Source organism: Dipodomys spectabilis, unplaced genomic scaffold (assembly GCF_019054845.1).
Source record: "Dipodomys spectabilis isolate Male_0828 unplaced genomic scaffold, ASM1905484v1 ptg000002l, whole genome shotgun sequence".
NCBI lineage: Eukaryota > Metazoa > Chordata > Mammalia > Rodentia > Heteromyidae > Dipodomys > Dipodomys spectabilis.
The window spans coordinates 38,686,867-38,709,549 of NW_024870679.1; the positions used below are offsets into that span (position 1 = coordinate 38,686,867).

At 40.1% G+C, this 22,683-nt stretch overlaps 1 protein-coding gene across 1 annotated transcript in view; it reads right to left on the reverse strand.

Annotated features, from left to right (window-relative positions):
* Window positions 1–369: 369 nt before the first annotated feature.
* Ror1 (receptor tyrosine kinase like orphan receptor 1) overlaps window positions 370–22,683 on the reverse strand; it is a 144,666-nt gene continuing 122,352 nt past the window's right edge. Inside the window, exons 7-8 of the mRNA XM_042681183.1 lie at window positions 17,162–17,373; window positions 370–2,842 (exon numbers count right to left, since the gene is read on the reverse strand). Of these exons, the coding sequence (XP_042537117.1) occupies window positions 1,415–2,842; window positions 17,162–17,373 (1,640 nt within the window). The 3' untranslated portion in view covers window positions 370–1,414. The remainder of the gene's footprint in view (window positions 2,843–17,161; window positions 17,374–22,683) is intronic.

Consider the following 22,683-nt stretch of genomic DNA (forward strand, 5'->3'; position numbering starts at 1 on the left):
TGGCAAAGATGTTTAGCAGGTAAATGCCAGGCCAGGCCAGGAGAGATGGATTTGGTATCTCCTTCTAGGGAGAGCAGAAAGGCTCGTGTTCCATGTTTGCCAACTTACAGAATTCAGTTCTCCATAACCACTGAAATGAAAACTCAGTACTAGGTTTTGGAAAGGCTGTAATGTTTTGCAAAACTGAATGCATTGTCTTTGGATTTCAACTAGCTCTATGAATAAATTGTTATAATTCTTGGGGCTAGAACAATCTGTGAACATCTCCAGTATAGAAGGAAAAAAAAGAAGAGAGAGGAGAAAAAAGGTAGGAAGGAAGGAAGGAACGAAGGAAGGAAGGAACGAAGGAAGGAATGAAGGAAGAAGGGAAAGGAGAGAGGAGGGGAGGAAAGAAAAGAGGTAGAGAAAGGAGAGAGAGAAAGAATAGACTTCAAAGTTTACTAACTGTTGGTATCGACACAGGGGTTCCTACCTGACTACAGTCCACTGATATTAAGTGTTCTTGGACCACTTAGAAACAAGGCTGCAAGGCCAGGGTGGTGCTCTTTGCAGCCCCACCTCTATTTGTCACTATTCATGGCCTAAGGAAGCTCCTGTGGAGGCTATAACCATGAGAACCTTGTTCCCCTCTTATGGATGCTGGACTAGGCTGAGGGACCACTTTCTTGGCTGTGCTTCCTTGGGCACCTCATTCCTAATGCGTCAAGGCGAATCATCAAGCAACAATCATGTTCAGTATCCGCATCTGCTTTCTTAGGATCCTATGCCATGTACTCTTCTAAGGGTTTGTGTAAACACATTGTAAAAAGAGAAATGTGGAAAAGGCCTTCACGATCAGAAGAGGAGGTTCACCAAGAGGCACATTGTACACCTTCCCAAAGAAGCCTCACAATGGAGAAGACGTCTCAGGATGTGGTATATGTCCTATGTATGGCTCATTTCCATCCAAGAGTTCAAATTTGGCCTAAAGTATCTTCCTTGAACATCACTTCCATTCATACATGCATAGAGTCTCAATGGAATCAACATTAATTCCTGAACATTTGTCCTGAAGAAAAAGACAGCAGGTAGACAAATGCTACGGTATATACATTTTAGGGGGGAAAAACAGTCATGGTGACCAAAGGCAAATACACAATGCACCATTTGATTTTTCTTTTTGGTTTGATAGTTAATCACAAGGTTCTTTTCTTTTTCACTGGTTTGCAGTTTTTAGTGCTGATCCCAATGCACCCCATGGTGTGTTCTTATCCTGTCTGGTGTCTCTTCTTGCTTGCACAGTTAAACTTCACAGAAGATACTGTTGTAATGTCTAAGTGAGAACCTTACTTTAATAATAAAAAAAACTGCATATAAATCTTTTCTACGGTTCTCCAACCTGTTCTGTCTACCAAATTTGTACAAGTTGCACCTTCTACAATTCTGCAGAAATCATAGATTCAGTGTGCCCATGAATATTAGAGTCTCCTAGCAAGGATGGTTGCTTTGAGTCTACTTTGTAGGGTTTTTGAGATTTGTTGCCAAAGACAGTGATACCCATTCCACCAGGATGATTTGGAATTGACATATGTGGTAATAACGGGATGTTTGCTTCCTGGTTGGAGCCTGATGAGGGCAAGCTGGTCACGTGACCAGTGCTGGTTGACCCACTGGCACTGCTGGGTGACCGGCTCTTAGGAGGAGGACAATGCTGAATCACCCTGGGAGGACCTGCTGGCTGGTAATGGGCGGCTGGAAAAGCTGCATATCCTGGAGGTATTGGGTATCCGTTGATAGGGATGAAGCGCTGGTTCTGAGGTATTGGTGGGCCAATGAAACCAGCGATCTGGCCCTGCGGTGGAATACCCTGGCTCGGGAACATGTAATTGGGAAATCTGGGGTTGCTGAGATTACTCACTGGGCTGGCGCTGAGGGAGGTTGTCTGCGTGGTGGCGTTTCCCCCTGAAGGAGTAGTAGAGCTGGTGTGACTGGAGAGACCCTCCCAGGACCGAAGGCGGATGTGAATATCTTTAAATCTCGGTCTCCTGGAAGGGATCTCATTCCAGCATTCGGTCATGAGGCTGTACATTCGGGGCGGGCAGTCTTCCGAGCACGGTAAGAGCTGTCGCTTCCTCACCATCTCGATCACTTCCTGGTTACTAAATCCATAGTATGGCTGGAGTCCAAAGCTGAAAATCTCCCACAAGACCACCCCAAAGGACCAGATATCGGAATCCGAAGAGAATTTGCCATACATGATGGCCTCAGGTGGCATCCAACGAATGGGCAGCAAGGACTTACTCTGTACCCGATAGTAATCAGCAGAGTAAATTTCTCTGGATAGCCCAAGGTCTGAAATCTTCACATGAAGTTGCTCTCCTATTAATATATTGCGAGCTGCAAGGTCTTTGTGCACAAAGAAATGGCTAGACAAGTATTCCATGCCAGCTGCGATCTGAATCGCAATGTGCAGGAAATCTCCATGATCCAAGCTGGACTTTACAGTCCCATCCTCGTCGCTGCTACAGCCCACATCCGAGTGTGGTGATCGCATGATGAGGAACTCGTGGAGATCCCCCTGATTCATATACTCAAAAAGCATACACACGGGTTGTTCCTGAGTGACAGCACCCAGAAGGCAGACGATATTAGGGTGGTGCAGTTCAGCCATCAGGGAGGCTTCCTGTTGAAATTCTGTCCATTGTTGGGGGTTGTTATAGTCTTTCAAGGTCTTGATAGCAACCAGCTGTGCATGGTCCATGCCTGGGAGATAGAGATGGCCCTTATAGATTTTTCCAAAGGTGCATTCACCCAACTCTTCCATAAACCGTACAGCAGACAGTGGCAGCTCTTTAGCTTTGCTCTGTATGAAAGAAAGGGAAAGTATAGCTTAAAATATTTTAGGTGAGACATCCAGGCATAGGAAAGGAGTCAGGCAGGGCGAAAAGGCTCTATTAAGAGATAGAATATTTATTCCATCTAGAGTAATCGTAATTTGTTTCTTTATATATTTCTGTAGGTCCACGCTGGTTAATTTTTTTCCTATTCATTGTATGTAGTACTGAAATGACCTAAACGTTTCCTCTAGGGGAAACTGAGTAAAAAGTTATGGTGTGTGTGTGTGTGTGTGTGTGTGTGTGTGTGTGTGTGTGTGTGTGTGTGTATGTGTGTGAAACCCTCAAAAACCAAAGAATAAAAATTATGGTGGAGACCAGTGTGATGGAGCATGTTTGGAATCCTAACACCTGGAGGGAGAGAGAATCATGAGTTAAAAGCCAGTCTGACAAAACCAAGAACTGGGACTATAGTTCAGTCATAGAATATTTGCCCATGCATAATATCTGGATTCAACCTCCCAGAAAGAATGAATGGCTGAAGGAATATATGAAACATCAGAACTAGTAAATAGGATATCCTATTATAAAGAACAAACAAGCTTTTCTGTATACTGATATGGAAAAGTCTTCAAAACCTTATTTTGCAGTTAAACATAAAGTAGAAAGACACTTAGTGCTTATGCTACCTGTGTATAGAAGAAAAATGATAAATACATCCATATTTTACACATTTATAAGTAAACTTGGGAAATAAAGGGCAATGAGAGAGACAACAGTGGCTATTGAAAGTATGGGAGTAGGAATTAGAAGAAAACAGAGCTAGAGAGTTTTCCTATCATGTTTTTGTATACTTTACTTTCTCTTTGGTGCCAGTACTGGTGCTTGAACTTAAGGCCTGGCTTTAACTGGGCATTGGCCCTTAACTTTTTCATTCAAGGCTAGAGCTTTACCACTACAGCTTTACTACTTAAGCCACAGCTCCACTTCTTGTGTTTTGGTGTTTAATTGGAGATGAGAGTCTCCCAGACTTTTCTGACAGGGTTGGCATTGAACCAAGATCCTCAGATCTCAGCCTCCAAAGTAGCCAGGATTACAGGAGACAGCTACTTGCACTTGGCTGCCTTTTTATATTTTGCAGTGTTTGTACTAGATTAATATATTTATTATTAATTCTGGGAAGGGATGGGAAGGGGAAACAAAGGAGGAGGCTACAATGCTTGATAAGAAATGTACTCATTATCTTGCCCATGCAATTGTAACCCCTCTGTACAGTATTTTCACAATAATAAATAAATAAAAATTTAATAAAACCAAATAATTAAATTATAAAAATACAAGGTCAATCTTCCCATATGACTAACCAGGAAGTTTCAAAAACTATAGGTCCATCCATTATTTTCTTTTTTTAACAGGGTCTGTATTATTATTATTATGCTGAATATTAATATTGGTGGTGGGAAATGAACTCATAGCTACATGTATGCTAAGCAAATGCTTTATTACTGAGCTATAGCCCAGGGTCTGGATTCTTCTGGGTTTGGGGTATAAGAAAGGCAACCAGTTGAACTGATGCTTTTTTCTGGTAGCACTTGGATGATTTTACCTTTGCTGGCAAGAGTAACCCCAGGTGAATTTTTATCTGCATGATGTTAAGATCATGGATTTCAATAATAATGTCTGCCAATGATGTACATGAATCTAGTGGAAGTGATGATCTCCTGAACAGCACTATGAAATACCCAGGCTTTTGATGATAGGAAAGGTTAGGAGACTTCATTTGGGAAGACTGGAATTAAGAAATAAACCCGCAGTATATTAGATTGATAAAATGAGTTAGAAAGCCAACACCACCTCTTCCACTGTTTGAAATGAAGCCATAAACAGTATGGTATAATTAAAACCAAGTGAGCTTTGGAGTCATACAAATCTGGATTGGCATCTTGGAACTGCTCTCTTCTATTATTAATAGTTGCATATAATAACAGCATTTGTGCTGGACACTGCTCTAAGCACTTAGCAAATATTAACTCATTTAACAACCTGGTAGAGAGAGCTATTATATAAGTTACTGGCCTTGAGTGAATTTTTAGTTTCTCTAAATCTATGCAATAATATAATACTCAGTTTGGACAGTTGCAGTAGAACTACATATAGCAATGTATCAATCTCAATGTATAATTTCCACTTAATAAGTGCTCTTTAAATCATTCTCAATTGTCCATGTAAGGGAAGCCATCCAGGAAGGGAAGCAAACACAAATGATTTAGATACATTCACAGCCTTAAGTAGTTCTAGATAGTCTTGTACGTCTTCTTTTAAAATTTATTTTAATCAATTCAACAAGTCACATATGAATACAATCTTGTCCAGTGTCACCCCTTCTAATTCCCTGTTTTTAAGAAATATGATTACATTTCTTCCTGTTAATCTTTTTGATTTCCCTCCCTCCCTCCCTCCTTCTCTTCTTTCCTTCCTTCCTTCCTTCTTTCCTTTCTTTCTTTCTTCTCTCATTCTTCCCTTTCTCTTTTTTCTTTCTTTTCTCTCATTCTTTTCTTTCTTCTCTCATTCTTCCCTTTCTTTTCTTTCTCTTTCGTTCTTTTCTCTCTCTCCTTCTTTCTCTCCCTCCCTTCCTTTCTCTTTAAATTCCTAAAACACGATAAAGAATTTTTTTGGAGCCTTGAGGGTGGGTGACAAGTTGAGTGGCCTCTGGTCTCTACTCTGAGAATTCCAGGAGATTTGGATGGAGGCAGAAAGAATCACATGGAATATTGGATGTAGCAGACAGAACAGAGACAACCGGCCAATCTTCTGGGATTGGGAAGTGGAGAAGGGGTGGACAGAACCTTGGCACCAGTCTGACATATGGTCTGGGGTCTTTGGAGCTGGCTGCATTCCCCTTCACTGAGGTAAGCCAATTAGTTTTCTTATATTTGCTTTTAGAAGAGGAATTCTACCTTTTTTCATCTTACAGATGGAGAAAGAGGCTAAAATGGAGAATTTTCAAGAGAGCCCAATGAGCTTCACATGTATCTGTAAGATCTGGTGGTCTGGGCTGCACCACTCCACTTGAAACCCGAGAAAGATGCTGGCCAGCAAGCCTAAATGGATGTAGGTCTTTGGAGGCTGAGGAGGGGGGAGGGGGCCTTATACCTTGAAGAAGTATGAGGTCAGCCTCCAGGGTGTGGTCATACAGTGCAATTAGAATGCTTTTCCCCCCACCCTGTTCACACTCACATGAAGTATGTCTTACTCTATCTTAGTAACACCCAGAGACCAAATAGCATAGACCCCAGGTCTTCTCCAACCTATAGAAGGTAAAGTTTTCTAGAGCTACTCAAAACCAAATTTGGGAGGGTATTTGAGAAGGCCTACAGAAAGCATTGAAAATGTCAGGATTTTACCAAACTCTTTCTTTTGAACACCTGTGCAGGAGCAGGGGCAGAAACACCAAGGAGAGGGGAAAAGCCTGCTCAGGGCTTGGTTTCAGGGGAGCCATTGACTCTATAATTTGCATTTTTAAAATGTTCAAGCTACTTGGGACAAATGAGTCTTAACAACAGACTCATTTTCAAATTTTACATAAATCCTGAACTAGTTAAAAAATCATAAAACCTCTTAAAGAAGCAGTCAGTAGACTGTACCGTGTGGCAGGAAATTAGCTGTATTGTTGAGGAACAGATGGTTTACATTATACAAACCCTTTAGGCTAAACTTGTTTAGGTCTGGCATATTGTAAATTATATTTTAGTAATGAAAGTGAAATGACCTCTGCTTGACCTTGAGTGGGGTTTGTCTGTTTGAACCAATGCAGTGGAAAAGTATGAAAGAGAATGAAGTCATAAAGTTTTGGCAGTTCAATTTTGGCTCATTTCAAGTGAAGGGGTTATAAATCTGTTTAGTTTTTGTTTGACAAGTATTTGTCATACAGGGATGTACAAAATGTAAAGAAGTGTAAAATACACACAAGGCACATTGCCAACATAAACCAAGTACAAAGGCACAGTGGGATGAATAGGGTCCCAGGCTCCTATCTCTTTATCACTGCTTCCATTAGTTGAATGACAAGATGGACTCCGTTTATTATATGCTGTAAGGCAATTAAGTACCTTAAAGCTGAAACAGGCTTTCAGTTTAAATGTTAACATTTTTACTTCTCAAAGTAAACACACATCTGCCGCAGTACAGTTTCTAAAAATGATATAATTTTTGATGGGGAGGGGCACAAAAGTTGATATTAGAAGTTGATATGCTGGTCAGAGATCTGATGGTGCCTCTTCTCATAGAAGCAACTTCACTTGCATTTATTTGATTTTTAATGTAATTAATTCATTACTTTTTCTATGTGTGCTGATACAGAGGCTTGAACTCAGAGCCTTTGGCCTTTTCTACTCCAGGCTGGTGCTTACCATGTGAGCCACACCTCCACTTCTAGTTTGGTTGGTTATTTGGAACTAAGAGTGTCACAGACTTTTCTGCCCAGTCTGGCTTTGAACTGTGATCCTCAGATCTCCCTCCTGAATAGTTAGGATTATAATTGTGATCCTCCAGTACCAGGCTTGCATTACAGTATTAAATGTTCTCCTTCTATAAGGAAGATAAGTCAAGGAAAAACATTTCTGATGTGTCACTTAGATGCAAGAGAGCCTTGAGTGGGGAAGGAGGGTGGATAACTGCAGATAGAGAAGCCAGGATGGTATTGGTGGCCTTTCACCTGGGCAACGAGCACTAAACAGGGGATGGCAAGCCCTTTCCGATCTTAGCTTTAGATATGGTCAGTGAACCATAAGTAGCATTTGAAATATTTTTAAGGATGGAAGTGGCTATAGATGGAGTTGAAGGATCAACAGGATGCATTTTCTCTCTACCTTAGCAAAGTTATACCTCAGGTGGCACATTTGAAATGAGCATCCAATCCAGCAGCTATCTATTGACTTACTTTTTTCTGCTCACTGTATATAAGTGATTACCCTAAGAGATGAGGTGTATATTCTGTGACTGCCACCAACATTTGCATACACCATGAAGATTTCTTATACACTTTTCACCTCTACCCCTGAATGGGAAAGACGGTTCTACTTTAGGATCCAACTTGAAGTAAATGCACTGATAAAAAGCAAAGCTAGCAGGGCACAGGTGGCTCACGCCTGTAATCCTAGCTACTCAGGAGGCTGCGATCTAGAATCATGGTTCAAAGCCAGCCTGTGCAGGAAAGTCTGTGAGACTCATATCTCCAATTAACCACCAGAAAAGTGGTGCTGTGGCTCAAGTGGTAGAGTGCTAGCCTTGAGCTGAAGAGCTGAGGGACAGCGTCCAAGCCCAGAGTTCAAGCCTCATGACCGTAAAAAACTACATTCTGGTGGGGAAGTGGGGCCCGGCTTTGTTCTCTGGAATAGGAAGGGTGCTCTAACAGCACATGCTGAAAAGAAGAAGTTCATGTTCACAGGGTCCCTTAAACTCCCCCAGCAGGTCCTTTCACTCAAGGTCAGGTCATTTTCCATGTTCTGGTGACCAGGCTGACTGTGACTTAAAAAAAAACAAAAACAGGGGCTAGGAAGGTGGTTCAGTGGTAGAGCACTTGCCTCGCATACATGAGGCTCTGGGTTCGATTCCTCAGCATCACATAAACAGAAAAAGCTGGAAGTGGTGCTGTGGCTCAAGTGGTAGAGAACTAGCCTTTGGCTGAAAAGCTGAGGGACAGTGCACAGGCCCAGCGTTCAAGCCCCATGACTGATAAAACAAACAACTGCTCCCCCTCCCCCCCCCCCCCAAAAAAAAATCCAAAGTAAATTTCCTGTGCTTTTCTTTGGAAGCAAATTCTAGCTGGACACAAGTGTCTGCAGAAGAGCCAGTTCAGTGTTTTGCCATGTGTTCCCACTTATCAGAAGACCAATGAGAGAGAACATGGCCCTACTGAAATGAGAAGAGTATTTTTGGCAGCATGATGTGGAAGGAGGGAATCACCAGGCCCCACATATCTCCAAGCAGAGTTCCTTGGAAATTTGTACTCACTGGAGACTGACTTGTCTCTGGATCTCAAGTACTGACCAGCAGAGTGGAACACTTCCAACCTCCACCTCCATAGTTTTTGACACTGTAGGTCTGAAATTCTCCATTTCTGCCATCAGGTGAGTGGGAGGTTCCTGGCATGAAGTCTGCACTTTGAAAACTTCTGATATAAATGGAACTGTCTTTCTGGATCAAGTAGCTACTTAGCATTTGGAACCCTGATCCATGTAGGACGAAGGCCTACAGTCTAAAGAGCCTTGCTGTACATAAAAGTAAGACTCTGCCTAAAGAGGTGCTTCAGAAATGTCAGGTTGAAGAAAAGTGCAAGGATCATTGGCTGGTAGAGTTTATTTTCTGCACTCACTGTATTAGTGAGACTCAAAGTTCTGAAATAGACCTCTATTGCTTAAGCTATACCATCATTTTTTAGGGAGATCTAGGCATGCTAGATTCATTGTAATAGCAGATTGCATCAAATGGTCAACTAGTCCTGTACTTGCTATATGCTGAAGAGAATACATACATGGTAGTGTGTGTGAGGAACCATGAAGAAAAGCCACAACACCTGCCCAGATGTTTGTAACATGAACCTACTCTGATAGCTGCCATATACAGAATACTTGCCATGCAGAAACACTGATCATAATGATTATGATTTATCATATGTATATATGAATATATATATAATGCTAATCTGTTAGGCTATAAATACTTTGCATATACTAACCCCTGCCATGCTCACAATAACCCTACGTATGAAATGGGGTAACCCCATGTAACTATAACTAGCCCCCTAGATAGCGATCCCCAGGGACAAATTGGTTAAGTGGTCTTAAGCTGATACTCAATTCTGTCCCCTAAACTTGTCTTGCTAATGACTGTGCCATGTTCTCCCTTTGCTCTCTGATATAAGTACTTGCTCACAGACTGATTTACTCCTCCCCAAAATCCTTAGAGACATGGTATAATTTCTCCTTTTTATGGATCAAGATATTAAGGCATTTATTAGTGAAGTAAGTTGTCTTAAAAACATAAAGGATGATGCAAAGATTCAATACAAGTGTGTCTGATCCAAATGTTAGAGCACTTTTCTGAGAAGAGGTGCAGTTTCAATTTGCTACCCAAAAGGTTCCTTGTTTAAAAGCATGAGGAGCTCTAGGGTGCAAGAGGAATGTTCAAGGTTGAAGAACGTTCTGATAGATCTTACTCAAGTTAACAATTATGTTAGTTGCTGGCTGAGTTAACAAATCTAACAATGGCCCCTTTCTCTCGTTTGGACATGAGACTATGTGAATGTGAGATTTCTTACTATGTAAATTTGACGGCTGTCATGAATCTGCTTAATTGGAAAACCCGAGTTCTTTTCTTGTGCCTTTCACTGGTTTTCAGGTAAGCAGTGTTAGATTGGTAAACCAACTGACTATTCCCATAACCAGAAATGACTTCATTTTAAATGCTTTAGTGACCACAGCCATTTTATTTTGGGAAGTTAAAGACTATATCCTTCTGGCTTATGAAGTCCAATGCTAGATGGAGTTTTAATCCATATGTTACCACATTTGCTCAGAGTTCATCTGTACTTCTCTGGAAATGATTTAGCTTTAGAAACATTTCATTTCTCTTTGTGAATGTTTAGTGGTGATCAGGGCTCATTCTGTGATGGAGTTTCTGTATAAGGTCTGTGGGAGGGGCTCTTTTCTGCTTGGAAACAGACAGTGCAGATGCCAGTGATTTTGATGGGCCACCATGTCCTTCTAACTTGGGCTCCTGTTTTTAGCCAGCCTGAAATTAAGGCAGTAGTCAAAGAGGATGTTCATGAGCTCTGGACCTGAGCAGACCTGAGCTTGAGTTTTTGTTGTGCCTCCAACTACCTACGGAATGGGGCAAATCTTAATCCCAGGCCATGAGGGTTTTTCCTTACTCCAAAAAATTTCAGGCTTCGATTAGTAGTGACTTCATAGGTTATTTTAGTGATCCATTTGAGCTAATGAAGCATTATCATAATAGTGAAGCATACCAGTCCATTCACCCATTTATAAGACTTGCTTTTTATAGATGGGTGTAATCTCAGACAATGTACCAGGTGCTATCCCAACCATCTACCTCTCTACCTTGGTGGACTTTATCCAGGGTGTGAGTAGGCTGTGGATTAAGAGTACTTACGCTAAGATTGGCTAAGATTCTCTTGCCTCTGTTTCCACTCCAGTTAATTGCATGGGCTGCTGGATCCTACAGCTTCCTCTTCACCCCTTATTATTCTATTCCCAGCATTTGGCTTTATTAAAAGATATATGATCATTGCCAGAACAAAAATAATAGTAATTTCTAGCTATTGAGTATGGGTGAGGTGTCAGATATACTATCTCAAAAGTGTCAAAAATATCCCTCTTAAGTATTATTTTTATCCTGTCTTCACAGGTGAGAAAATAAAGGTTTAGATGAGTTAAGAAAGCTATTTGCTTAAGATCTCATGCCAGTAGACAATGGAGCCAAGACTTGTAATCCTACCTTTCTACCTCTAAATCCTAGCTCTTTGAAGATGATCAAACTGCCTCCTAGAAATAGACTAAGAGAAAAATGTGGCTGAAAAGGTAAGTTAGGCCCAGACACTTGGGTGCTGCAAGGAAGTTTGTCATTTGAGATAGTTTCTTCCAAGTTGGGGAATTCTTATATTCAAAGTAGGGACTCTGAATGGATGCCAGAAGATGAAACCAGCAAGAGAGGGTGCTTCCCATGTAGGGAATTTCAATAAGATGTAGGGAAGGAAATGTGAGATCGGAAGAAAGCCAAGGGAAATAGAATTTCAAGATGGGGAGAATACCAAATACTCCAGAAAACTGAAAGAGGCTGAAGACTTGGAAAAGGTCACTGGATTAAATGTCATCATCAGTGAGTTCCAAGAGGCCTATGTCATTGCAATTATGAACTTTGAAGCTTTGGAACACAACAGGTTTAAGAAGTAGAAAATTAATCGAGAACATTAACAATGAAATGTGATAACATTTGGTAAGGATGGGTATTCAAAATGGGTAGTAGATTTTTTTTCCCCCTAGTTTTGGGCTTGAACTCAGGGCCTGAGCACTATCCCTGAGCTTTTTGGGCTCAAGACTAGTGCTCTACCACCTGAGCTAAAGCTCCACTTTTGGCTTTTTAGTGGTTAATTAGATATAAGAGTCTTATAAGCTTCCTTTCCTTGCCCAGGCTGGATTTTAACCACAATATTCAGATCTTAGCCTCTTGAGTAGCTAGGAGTACAGCATCCAGCATCCGGCCATCAGCATCCAGCTTCGCAATAGAATCTTTTAAGATGAAAGTGTATTTTGGACAAAGAGGAAGTGGTTCTAAAAATATGAACAAGTTTCAGTACATTCAGCAATGACTTGACTAGAAAGGCAAAATGAGAGAATTACCCAGAAAGGAACAAACAAAGAAACTGGCAAGATATGAGGGTAAAATGAGAAATAAAATATGGAGAGCGAGGCAATCCTGCTCTCCCCAAACCAACCATCCTGAAATCTGGTCATATCAGCATGGAATTGCAGAGGTTAGAACCACAGGGCTGGGTCAAGTCTGGTTACAGTCTATCTGCCCGGCCTGCTGCTGTCTCTTGTCATGATTCTTAAACTCCTCCATCCCATAGTTTTTCTGGGTACTTTAGACCTAGGTAAAGGGGGAGGTTGGACCTCACCCTATACTTCGGAGGGAATAGTCTTCTTCTTCTACCTTCCTAAGGGGCAGATACCAGACCCTTTCTCTCTCACCCCAACACATGTAAGAATGCTTAGTTTTGCAGGGTCAAGATGATTTAGAGAGGTAGAGGCAGGGAAAGAGAAGCAAAGGAGGGAGGAGAAATTAGGATTCTAGGCTCCTCTGAAAAGGTTCATTTTCACAGTATTAAAAACCCTAGTGAAATGCTAAAATTTTCTTAATGGGATGTAGAAAACTTTCCCTTAATCATCACTGGAGTACTCATTAGAGCATTAAATAGCTTGGCTTTTTTTTTTTTTTGCTGAACAAAATAAAAGGGAAATACACAAACAGTCCTTTACGTGGATATAGTCTACTTCTTTCTCTGAACAGCTGAGAACTGAATGGTGAAAGGCTAGATGGCTTCTCAGAATCACCGAGCAGTCAGTCTGAGGGAGAGCCAGAGAGAATGGCCCCATCTCCTGTCTATCTGTGGCTCTGTGCTAAACTGCCTCTCTGATCCACTGGTTCCACATCCTGGGTCCACTGGGGCCTTATCAAAAGTCTTTTTTTTTCAAGTGCACCATATATATACTACCTCTCAGGGGGCCCAAGCCAGGCCTCTGCAGCCAGTCTGTCTGCAGCCGTTTGCCTATTGTCCTCTAGGAAGGGTATCAGTTTCTAATCTCTCAGAGGAGCTTCTTCTTAATCCAAACACTCAGGGGAATGCGAGTGGCTCAGCAAGTGAAGAAAGATGGAAACAGATAGTTTCAACTCTGAAGGGCATATTCATTTGGATAAATAAGAACCCTGGAGTCTGGGGGTTTTGAATAGGACAAGGAAAAGTAAGAATAAGGCAAGGGGAGGCCAGCTTCCATCCTTCACTCCTTTTACTTCCAAACATCCTTTTGATTTCATTCTGGGAGAATGTTTGTTTTCAAGGCTTTTCCCTTTCTTTCTTCTGTGCGTCCCTTCCTTTTAGATTTTATAGGTACATGTAATATTTATGCGGCAGTAACCTTTCAAAGCAGTTTTAGAGATTGACTGTTTACATTTAGGAATTTTCTTTAAGGTCTACAAAGTCCTTTGTGCTTTTTCCAGGAAAGGCACTCAGTAAGAACCAAAACAAACAACTGAATAACTCAAATTTGATCAGAGCCAAATCTCTTAGGAGAGAAGGATAGGGGGCAGGGAAGACTTAGCATTTGTTTTTGTTGTTTCCTCTCCTCCGCCCTCAACCTCCACCCCCTCCAAACGATGGAGCCAAATAGTCGAGCAATTCCTACTTTTCCAGGCTGGGTTCAGAAGGGCTTGTGAGCTTCAGTTAAAGCTAAGTTCTTTATGTCCTAGAAAGAGAAATCTTCCCACTGGGAGGCTTTGTGAGACACACCTCAGAAATAAGCCAGAAACTATGACAATGACATCTGTTTCATTAAGTATCAGCTAGGATATTTGACATTTGTCTCTTTGGTCTGGGATAATGGGGAACTGTTATTACTCTGGCCAAGTTTTACAAGTTCCTGGCAAGGCCAGGGCTGTATCCCTCAGGCTTGTGACTGTCATCCACGCCAGTGAAAGGTTTTTATCAAAAGCCATGAGGATGACTGTGCTCTGGCAGACTGGCTATTTTTTTTTTTTTTACCTGACCCCTTTTCCACTTTTCTATGTGAGTTATTTTGTGAAAACATTGCATTATTTAGAAGTGAAAAAAACCTATATTTATATTTGATTGCTACCAGTTCTTAGTTCTTTGATCTTCAACAAGATAACAATCTGTCGGGTGTCTCAGTTACCCTGCTTGTACAGCAGTGACAATATTGATTTTACATAATAACTATAAAGATTAAATGAGAAAACAGTTACAAAAGCTCCTGTTTTCTCGTTAGCAATTTGTATTAGTCACTGTACACTGGCTTTCTCTCTGTGAATGCTCTCAGGTCTTCCTTTGAAAAAAGTGCTAATTTTAAACTCCATGCCTGTTGGATGATATGTGTTACAAAACAAGTCTGCATTAAAAACAGAATTAATGGGGGGAAATACAGTTATAAATTCAGTGGATAGTCTACATAATTAAGAAAATTGAAGAAAGGAGTGAGGTTGGGAGGAGAATGATGCATGGGTCACATTGATCAATTGATCACTGTGGTCATATACTACTTTGTTGAATGGGAATTCCTTTGTACAACTACTTAAAGATAAAAATAAAATTTAAAAAATGGAATTAAGGCTGGACTCCAGTGGCTCATGCCTATAATCCTTGCTACTCAGGAAATCTGAGGATTGCAATTTGAAGCCAGCCTGGGCAAGAAAGTCCATGAGACTCTTATTTCCAATGAATCACAGAAAAAACTGGAAGTGGCACAGTGGCTTAAGTGGTAGAGTGCTAGGCCTGAGCAAAAGGAGCCCAGGGACAGTTCAAGCCCCTGGACTGACAAAAAAAAAAAGAAAAGAAAAAGAAAAATAAGAACCTACTTGCAGAATGGAAATGATTCCCCAGGACATTGGCAGCTTCATGGCATGACTGCTGTAAGTATACCACTCTGCTCTTTCTCCCACTCAGCCACCCCAACATTTACCAACAGAAACAATGGGGAAAGAATCTCCCAAACAACCACTATTGTGCTAGAAGCTTAAAGTCATGGACTATGTAAAGGTAGCTTTAAGGCCAACAAGTGTTTCCTTGTGAATGTGCAGTAATATTACCTGTCTTCTCTTCTTCGTCTTTGTAATAGAATAATCTAAATAACATATTCCATGTTATAAAATACAATATAAAATATAAGGTCTGACAATGACAATACATAAAATGCTATAATTCATGTAAATCAGCGAGGCAGAGCTAAGATTTAAAAAAAATGGGAACACTCTCTTATCCCTTAATCATATAAACTGAATGAATTCTAATATCTTCAAGCTGTAAGGGTTTTTGATTTTATGGTTAAAAAACAATCACATTTAGCAAGGGAATATTTGTTTCATGTGAGACAGAAGATTAATTTTTTTTATCATTTAAAGAGGCCCAAAACCAAAACAGGACTTCGTAATAGCAAAAATATTTTCAAGATACTTGAAGTAATTTTTTTAAACACGTAAACAGCAAACCAATAAAATGAGGGTCAATACTCCCAATTATTGTATTCATTTGTTAGGCAAGAAGATTAGTTAATTTGAGTGTGAAGACATTATATTTTCCCCCTCAAATCGGAGATAAGAATAATCTGGTGACTAGCCCACAGAGAAGAGAGATATTTGTTGAATCAATATAGTCTTCTTACATTGGAACAAGCTTTTGGAAGCAAGAATCCTAAATGACTGAAATGAATCTCTCTGCAGAGACACCTGGGACAAAGCAGCTGGCTTTCCTGAGAGAGAGCCCTTGTTGGGCTTCAGCTCAAGATGTAGTAGGGGAGCTGCATTCAAAGTAAGGCCATGACCCCGGGTTCTGTGCCAGGACTTTAAGCACCCAAATGTTGAAAGATGTGGAAGAAAAGCAAAAGGAGGCAGGTTGATTTGGTGGGGTGGGTTGGGGGTAGGATTTGGAGAGACAGGTCAGGTGGGATATCATAAAACAACATTCAAAGACTGCTACAACAGTGCTTCTCTTACAATATATTAAAAACAAAGCAAAAGGGATTGAAGTCAAGCCTGAAAAAGATCTTGTTCTTAATTGGCACTCAAGCTGAACACAGGGCCATATGTTCACAAGAAAGGCACTCTACCATTTGAGCCTTGAACCAGGTTCTATTTTTTTTTTTCCTTAGTTATTTGAGAGTTAGTGTCTTGTGTTTAGCCTGGGCTGATCAAGATGCCGAACCTCCTGTTTAGGCTTTCTGTGTAAGAGGAGAGAGATGTCAAGCATACAGCAGTACATCCAGCTATTGCTTGAGATGGGATCTTGATAACTTCTCCTGGGCTGGCCTTAAACTGTAATCTTCCATATCTCTACTTCCCAAGTAGCTGGGATTATAAACATGAGTGACTATATCCAACCAAGGGTTAATTTTTTAATTGCAGCTAAAAAAAACAAACAAGCCATATTTCACCTTTTCCTAGGGCTTGAATTCAGGGCCTAGACACTGTTCTTGTTTTTGCTCACAGTTTTTGCTCAAGATTAGTGCTCTACCATTTGAGTAAGAGCTCCCCTTCTGGCTTTTGGATGATTAATTGGAGACAATAGTCTCACAGACTTTCCTGCCCAAGTTGGCTTCAAACCAGGATCCTCAGATCTCAATCTTCTGAGTAGCTAGGATACAGATGTGAGCCACCAGCACCTGGCTTAACTCCATCCTTTTAAATTAAGAAGAAAAAAAAAAGGGAACAAAATCTCACATTCTGATCCCTCCAGGCCTGACTGAGATGATCTCCTAAGGATACTTTCTAGGCCAACAATTGTAAGGCAAGCATATGATCTGGCTCCTGATCTTTCCTCTACCCCAGCCAGCCCCCCTGGACAGGACACCCTATGAAAACATGTTTATGCTGCCTCAGGTAAAGGTTGAGATAGGTGGTTAGTCTTTGCATTTGTTGAAAACAAAGTCTAGTATGTATAAAACATGATTTGATATAATTTGTTTTCTAAGTTTGGGAGGGCTATAATGTTTCACTTTAACCTGAAGTCCCAGAGTCATTGCAGTTTGGCATCTCTCGCTTACCTTGGGTTTATATGCATTCAGCATCGACATCTCTACATTTTGGCCTCTGACATGTTTTGGTTGCCTCTGGACTGGTGGTGACGAGGACTTCTGGTTATTGCGGCAGACACAGATGAAGAAGAAGAGGAAAGCAATAGCCAGGGGAATGGCTACACTTGGCACCAGAATGTACAAAATTTCCATTTTATTTTTCTCCTTGGAATCCTTTGAATCTGGATACAGACAAGGAAAATAGCAAGAATTATACTTGTTAAAATAACCTCCATAATATTACATTACCGAGTATAAAGTAACCTTCTTTTCCCCAATATACATAAATCTATGATAAAAAAGAATCCATTGCTTATTACAAATTCTATAGATAATTTATTGAAGTTTAAAAGTTTAAAGTTCAAATGTTTAAAAATTGAGAAGGTTTTGTATGTGTGTGGGATACTCTGATATTTCCTCTCTTTATTAGCAGACCTTTATTTCTCTAACACCTTAAAAGTTAAACACCACGAGAATGGACTGTATACATCCAAGACCTTTAATACGGACCACAGGACTCTTCTTCTATCTGCTGCTGGCCCAAGTCACCCACCACAACATGGCATTCCACAAATGATGTGCTTGTTTTGGATGGAGTAGATTTATGGGTCCAGTTCTACACCTTCCAGATAAAATGTGGCTAAAGAATCCTGGGTCCAGTGTCCCAAAAGCCACTGGCCTGAGAATAAAGGGACCTGAAGCCAGCATCAGGTCAAATGCTGATGATCTGTGTGTTCTGAACACTTCTCATGTGTAGAAGTAAACGAATATTCTGGATGGTGTCTACAATTCCCTCTAGCACGGAAGTTCTGTATAACTTGACACTTGTTTGAAACCCCAGAATTCTTCTTAAATGGTTTCATATGAACCTAATAATCATGAGTGCTAACACTTTGAAGTATATTTTTGAAATCTTATCCACCCACTTTACCATTGCTTGGCAAAGAATATAATACGTGTAGAAGGGCATGAGGTATGCTTTTGTTTTTATAGGTTTGAGTCTGACTGTTAAAGCCCACCACTTTAAAACATGTATTATCATTAATAAATCATTCAACTGGTAAAACAAACACAAGAATTATAGGATGGTAATTAGAGGGGTTATATGATGACATTCTCTGACCAGCAAGATCAGCCATTTTCAGGAAACTGAAATGTGTGAAAATTTAGATGGGCACAAAATTTAGAGATGATTATTTACTTTGCAAAAAATTAGCATGCATCTATTAAGTTACCCTTCTAAGTCCCTCGGCAAGTCAGTAAACAAAAGCTACTAAGGGCTAAGCACTATTCGCAGTAGTGAGAATGAAAAATTAATCATGATATGTTCCCTGCCTTTAAGGAGCTTGTAAGGAAATTGAGGGAAAACATGGTTGCAATATGTTTTAAATGCTACAAGGGAAGTATGAACAGAATGATGAAAAGACCCCCAAAGTTCCATTAAATAGAGTACCTAAAGTTACAGTTCCTTTGAATGGGTTCCTAAGTACATGTAAATGGAAATAATGTTTACTTATATCTACCTTCCTTGAATCTCCATTTCTGCTAGAATATAGCTATAATAAGTCATATTTTTACCTTTTTCTCACAAAACAGACTCTGAATACATTAAGAAGGAGTACTCTAGGTTAATCCTCACAGGGCATTGGTGGGGGTTAAATCTGGTTATTGGTATAATAAAAATAATTATTATTTGAAGCTGGGTGCTGTAATCCTAGCTTCTCAGGAAGCTGAGATTCAAGTACTACAGTTCAAAGCCAGCCTGGGCAGGAAAGTCTGTGAAATTCATATCTCAAAAAAACCCAGTAGAAAGAACTGATGTGGTGACTCAAAGTGGTAGAGACTGAGAGCCTTGAGCAAAAGAGCTCAGGGACAGCATCCAGGCCCTGAGTTCAAGCCCCACGACTGACTGTGTGTGTGTGTGTATATATATATACATATATACACATATATAATATGTATATATATAATTTAATCTACTAGCACAAAGTCATGTTTGCTATCCTTATTATAGAGACCGGGTGCTTTTCATAATGACCTAATTTTAACCTGAGATTAGGAGGTGACATACTTCTCCCCCACCCCTCTCTCTCTTAGTGCTAGTCCTGGGGCTTGAACTCAAGGCTTAGGCTCTGTCCTTTAGCTTTTTTGCTCAAGGCTGATGCTCTACTACTTGAGTCACAGCTTTACTTCTGGCTTTTTGGTGGTTAACTGGAGTAAGTCTCTTGGATTTATCTGTTCCAGCTGGCTTCAAACCATGATCCTCGGATCTCGGCCTCCTGAGTAGCTAGGATTACAGCTGTGGGACATCTGGCCCTTATCCTCATTTTTAAACAGTGAAATGTTAGAGGGAGACCATGGTTAAGGTTAAGCTAGTAAATTAAACCCTGCAATTTCCCAAGTCAGTCTTGCTCCATGCCTCCTGCTTTGGCTACTGTTCCAGCATTGCCAGCAATTGAAGACCACTTGCTACTTTGTATCTATGCTCTCCTTGGAGATGTCATGTATTGAATAGGGATGATGAGGTAGGTCTGAAAGGTAGAGAGTAACATTGAAGCTATGAAAGACAATGATGCTTTAAACTCCCACTGTATCTACCATGGCAGAGAACTTTCTAACCCAGGCATCTCTGGAGACCATACTAATCATGGCATGTTTCTCTAGTAATGAATGTATTTGAATGTCTGGGGTTAGATAGGAAAGAATTGTATGTGTAAGAATGTCTTCCCTGAGGCCAAGGGTTAGTATAGAAATGTATACACACATACACAAAAGCAATATACAAGCACACACACATACAACACCCCCACACACATATAAGCACTTATGTAAGAACACACACACAAGCATACAAACATCAGGATACATATACAAACACATACCCCTATGTTAGAGACAATGTGATATACATTTTAAAGTCAGAAACCACTGAATTTTGCCTTTGTCATTATCTATGTGAACATGGGCCAGTACCTAGCCACTCCATGTAAACTGGTCTACAAAGAAGAAATAATGATAATACCTATTTTGTGGAATTGTTGCAAGCAATAAGCAAGGAGACATGGAATGTGTCTATTCTCATACCTGTTGCCACGTCTGGAGTTGAAGCTAGTAAAACACCTAAAGCAAGAAATGCTCTCTGATCTCCATTTCCTCCTTTATTCAACAGGAATAATACCTACTCTTTCAATCTTACGTGGCTCATAGGAGAATCAAATGAGATCAAATTCATGAAAGAACCTTGGATAATCAAAAATTACTATCTGCTTGTTGGATGATATATTATTAACATGATAGAATTTCTCAGTATGGGATAAATCTCTTGTTATCCTTGGATTTTTCTGTGAAATCATTATGAGTGTAATGATTACAGAAGGAATGACGCTAATTTAAGACTAATGTAACGCTAGTCATTTTTTTCAGCCTAGAATTTTAGCAACAACAGAAGGTAAGGTCTCACCTGTCTGGCAAACAAAGGCCTCTATTCTGAATTCATTCCCTATCAGATTATCCATGGAAGGCCTTTTATTGTAAAAGGGCGCTCTGGGACAAATCCCCCTGTGGATCTGTGGGAGAAGAAACTTCAAGAAGCTAAATCCTTTAAACACACAAACTCAGCCCCTTTTGCTTACACATAGGATATGCAAAGGAGGACAACAGACATAATGTCTTCCTGTCAAGTGAAATAATGAAGTGGGATAATGTGAAGTCAAGTTAGAAGTGACAGAAAGCAAATTTAAGCCTATTCTGGGTCTCTTTCCTTATAACAAGGCTCTTTCCTGTGCTTGGCCAGAAAGGGCACAATCTTTTTGAAAAAAGATGTTTCATAGAACAACTAGCCTTATGAAAAAGTAGAAAACCAATTCCTGCCAAGTCCCTTTTAAACACTCAAGCATTTTCCTTGTTTGAGACTAGCACTTTATCTCAGCTTTACACATGGAGAAATTAAGGCTGAGAAGGGATAAGGGACATGGCAAAGCAAGACAGAAGCAAGCCCAGGTTCAATGTAAACCTGTCTTCCTTTAAAGCGTCTTCCATGCTTTTAAAATTATATTCCTAATAAAGAATGATCACAAAAGAGTGCATAAACATGTTTTTCCTCATTCTCCTTAAAATCCAAGGTTCTTTTCAATGAGCACTACTATCCAGAGGCTCACACTATATGAGAATGGCACATGGGCACAATGGACACTGTGGTACTACTCACTTGAGAGGGGAAAGGAAATCTTCAGTGCATTGCACAGAAAATTGGCTGAAATTAGAATAGGGAAGAGTTTCTTTTTCTTATACAGAATAACTGTTTAAAAGTTAAACGTGCCTATTAGTTATATCAAGTTCAATACATGGGATTTTTGAAACCAACAATTTAGTCCAGATCACATGATTCGTTTCCTTTTAAAAATCAACAATTTGGTATCACAGTTCACATCTGACATTCCTATTTTATTTTTACAATGATATTCAATACTTTGATTAGTAATTAAATATAATGGAGCAAAAATACTCTTTTTTACCCTGGGGCTTAAAGGAAGGTAAACATGATTTCTTATTCAAGGGGTACTTTTGTAAAGTGAAACATCATCTGGGATATTACTTTGAGTTAAAACAAGAAAATGCTCTGATATTAAATATGCCAAAGGTGGGAAAGAATCTTACAGAACCTTAGAATTCCAAGGAAATGAAACAAGTTTAAATTACGATCTTGTCTGGAAAAAAAGTGAAACCAAAGAGAACAGGAACCACCACCATTTATTATATAAGAACTAAAATAAGTGGGTCTGTAGCCCACATTAGTCTGGACCAATGATATTTAAGCACATTTACTAAAGCCCAAGGAGAAAGGGTAGAATTAGGCCTTTGGTTGGCATGCTAAGTCTTGCCATTCATTCTCTTGACTTGCTGAAGAAAATATGAAGTAGATTTCTAATATCTATTGCTTAGTCTCAAATGAATTCCTTCAAAAAATGTTGAATAGACCATGCTGGCAATACAATTTTTTTTCTCCGCAGAAAATGTCTCAGTTTTAATGTTAGGGGAAGTAAGCCATTGTGAGCACTTGAGAGAAAAATCTTAGGAACTGGAATCTACATGATTTCATTAAAATTAGACAAATCTTAAAAAAATAATTAGAGAGATATTTAATGATAAGAAACACAGAACTGGTGTGAGCTAGTGGCTCACACCTGTGATCATAGCTACTCAGGAGGCTGGGATCTAAGTACTGCAGTTTGAAGCCAGCCTACACAGACAAATCCAAGATCCTTTTATCTTTAATTCACCAGCAAAAAGCCAAAAGTGGAGGTGTGGCTCAAGTGGTAGAGTGCCAGCCTTAAGCAAAAGGCCAACCAATGTGCAAGGACCTGAGTTCAAGCCCTAATACTGCCATTAAAACAAAACAACCAAAATAGTTTGTGGGAAAAGAGGGTAACAAAGCTCCCAGAGACTGTTCTTGTAAAGAAGAGAGGAGAGGAGAGGGAATGACAGAGGGGGTG